At 40.6% G+C, this 3313-nt stretch overlaps 1 protein-coding gene across 1 annotated transcript in view; it reads right to left on the minus strand.

Annotated features, from left to right (window-relative positions):
- The window catches only part of RABL3 (RAB, member of RAS oncogene family like 3), a 13013-nt gene extending 12133 nt beyond the window's left edge, over positions 1 to 880 (minus strand). Inside the window, exon 1 of the mRNA XM_009274744.1 lies at positions 859 to 880. Coding sequence (XP_009273019.1) covers positions 859 to 880 — 22 coding nt within the window. The remainder of the gene's footprint in view (positions 1 to 858) is intronic.
- Positions 881 to 3313: the final 2433 nt, after the last annotated feature.

Consider the following 3313-nt stretch of genomic DNA (forward strand, 5'->3'; position numbering starts at 1 on the left):
TGTTTACGGCGCTGCTGGCGGGCCGGGCGCGCCGGCACCGCCCGCGGGGGTCCGTGCTCCCCGCACGTTGTCCGGCTGGGCCGCTGCCCTGGGGCCCTGCTTCGCCTTTGGCTCCAAACCAGCGTCTGCCTCTCCTCGTCTGCTGTTTACGGGGGTTTTCTTGTTTGTTTTTTTTAGGAGATACTGCTGAGCCCCTCAAGTCTCTCGCCCTACAGGAGCCTACACAATCGGATGTTCAAAACTCAACACATAAAAGTGGGTAGGGAATAGGAAGCCATGCAAATAGTATAAGGGGTTCTCTACTTCGCTTGGCTTTAAAGCTTAGTCTGCTACTATAGTCTAGGAAGCCTGTGCAATGTGTGATTTGAAGGAAGCTGCAGGATTATGGAAATCTGAGGAGTAATTGACACTGTAAAAAATCTAGGGTGCAGTGAAATGGGCTGGGTGTATCGAGTCAACAGCCTGCTGCTGTCAAAAGGGACATCTTTAAGCTCATTCTTTTGTGCCACATTTGGCCATCGGCTGAGGCCATACAGTGATACCATTCAGTTCTCCAGGTCAGCAAGATATTTTCTTTTTGTGCATTAGTTTTCTGGCTTCATGAGCTTGCTGGTTCCCTGAGAAGCAGATGAACATCACATCTCATAATGGCACTAAGCTCTTAAATGGGTCCAACTGTCAAACTTGTATCATTACAAGTGGCTCAGAATGAGTAAGGAAGATAGGCATTCTGAAAAGGCTGTTCAGCAGTGCACAGTTAAGGTACACTTTCATGAAATATAGGTGGTTTAACATTTTTCAGCCACGAAAGGTGGAGTTTCTTCTTTTTTCTCTTCCCCTGAACTGGCATCCTCTCACATCTGCTGGTTCTGTTGCTCATCGGGCTTTTCCACTAGCTGATTAAACTGTTGAAAAACCTAGTAAAAGGAAAAAAAAAAAGAAAAAGAAAAGGTATTTTTCTGCCTTTTAGTGATGCAAATTGATGCACAGGAAGGTCTCATGAGTGCCAGAGCTGGCATGGGAGAGGGCAGAGCCATGTGCTTGGGAGAGGAGCAAATACCGTTCTGGCAGCAAAAAGGGATGATGGGAGTTTCATTACTACCTTCCAATTCCTTTAAGATACTATTTACAGCTCGTTTTCACACAGGATGCTTTAGGGAATTCTAAACAAAAACTACATGAATTAAAGCTAACCTGGTATCTTGCTATTTAGCTTCTCTGTTTCTTTATTGCTTACATCCACAGTATATACACTTGTTTGCTACACCCTGATGCACTGAAACTTTTCTGAACCTAATACTTTCATAAATCTTTGTCTTCTTTCTGCAATTCCTGAAAGTCAGATAATACCACTCACATCATCTATCATGATGAGAAGTGTGGTGTTCCAGGTCTCATTGAATCCAGGATATGAAAAACAATTACTGCTTTCTTCCTGTCAGAAACTTAACAAGGAATGCTGTACTTCAGTGCGATCATGACTTCTTAGGCTTGATATTTGTGAGAAATGCTCTTACTTCTTTTCCTTTAAAAAAAACCCACCAAAACCTTACAACTTCATTATGTGAGGGCCAATGTTGAGATGTCTCCAAAATAACAGATACTCTTCTGCTGGTATATGTTCAAATCGGAGTGTAAATTGTAAGAGTTTCTGGTGTCTGTGGTTAAAATGTTCTAGTGGCTTCACGTTACAGTTGAGTCAATTTAACATCTTTGCCACCACGTGGGGAAAGCTCGCTCTTCTATATCCCTAGCCATGCTTTCTTCTCTCTGCTTTGCGTAGGCTCTAGTCTGGTAACAGAAATGATTCAGTTCTTGAACTTTTCTCCCTTGCCCTCCCTCTAAAATACCCTACTTTTTTTGGCATGTTAGTTTTTCACTTTTTTATCAACTTGATTCACCTTGCTACATGAATAGGCAACTGTCAAAATTAACACAGAATGGTGGGGGTTGTGGCTGAAGGCTGGGAAGGAGAAGAAAGACTTCTTTATGGGAGGGAGGGTACAATTTGACTTAAGCTGTAACAGGAAACTGTACCTTCACCATTCTAGCCACTAAGTTTGGCCTTCCATTAGTAGTATGCTCCATTTTTTTTCTGCAGCTACCACTGTAAATAGTTTGTTAACGCCAATGTGTGTTTGAAGTACTTCTGAGTATTACATCTGTTTGTATACATGCACATAGGTAGTCCTTTAATTTACTGACATCTTGCTATTGTTTATGTCAGGTTTAGATTATGAATGTGATTGAGAATTACATCCTGAGCCTGCATTGTTCAATTTCTGCCTTGCATGGTCAGACCTTGTGGCCTCAAAGATTTAGTGAAAAAGAGCATTAACAATTTAAATTGGGTGTGGGGGAAAATAGGAAACACCTTTCTAAGTGTGGACAGTATGTCTGATAGACCTAGGTTCCCAGCCAACCCTGCAACTCCAAGTTTTCCTCCAAAAGAGATCTGGGGTGTTATAAAGGGTTTGTATACCCAAAAGAGTCTGAAGAGCAGTCTGCTTCCTTTTTCAAGATCCTGCTTTTAAAATGTTTACCTTGTCAAATATATCAACAGTGAGACTTCATTAAATTTTTTAAGGTAAAATTACTAATGGAATTAATATAAGCCTCCAAGTTATATGTTAAGACAAGGTGATGTTCATTTGCAGTATTGGATAAAAATTCAGGTTAGTTCACTGGCTGACTTACATTTTCATAACTTTTAGTTCTAGTTTCATCTACATTGTGGCTTCTAGGTATCACCTTTTTGGCACTTTTCATCTTTTGTCTCAGCTTTAGTCAGGAAAAACAGGAAGAAAAGCAGATCCAACAATCCTTAGCACAATTCCTGTTCGAGATCTCAAAAGAATTCTTGAAATCTTTCTATACAGAGAAGAAAAGTTCAGTTGCTTTGATGCTGCATCAGGAAGGTCTTGACCAGTGGAGATGTTTGCTCAGTTGAATTTCTGGCTTCTATATTGTCTTTGGTTCCATCATACTGAATGTTTTTTTGCACTTGCTCTCCTCTCGATTTCTTTATTGACATCTCTAGTTATGCTCAAGACCTACGCCTCGTGCATTTTACTCAACCTGAGGTATGATCTCCATTTTGCAGACAGTACCTTGAGTTTCTTCACCCAGCAGATCTGATTGTATTGCGTAACTGTAGGTCTTTCTTCCCAGTGTTGTCTTTTATAGCCACATCAATATCTATTCTTACATTTAGAGCATTTAAAAAAAAAAAAAAGTGTATTTAGGATTGCTGTCCTACTGTGATAACATAGACAGATCTACTTTCCTCCTATACACATAATACTGAATTGTA

This window comes from Aptenodytes forsteri, unplaced genomic scaffold, assembly GCF_000699145.1.
Source record: "Aptenodytes forsteri isolate BGI_AS27 unplaced genomic scaffold, ASM69914v1 Scaffold379, whole genome shotgun sequence".
NCBI lineage: Eukaryota > Metazoa > Chordata > Aves > Sphenisciformes > Spheniscidae > Aptenodytes > Aptenodytes forsteri.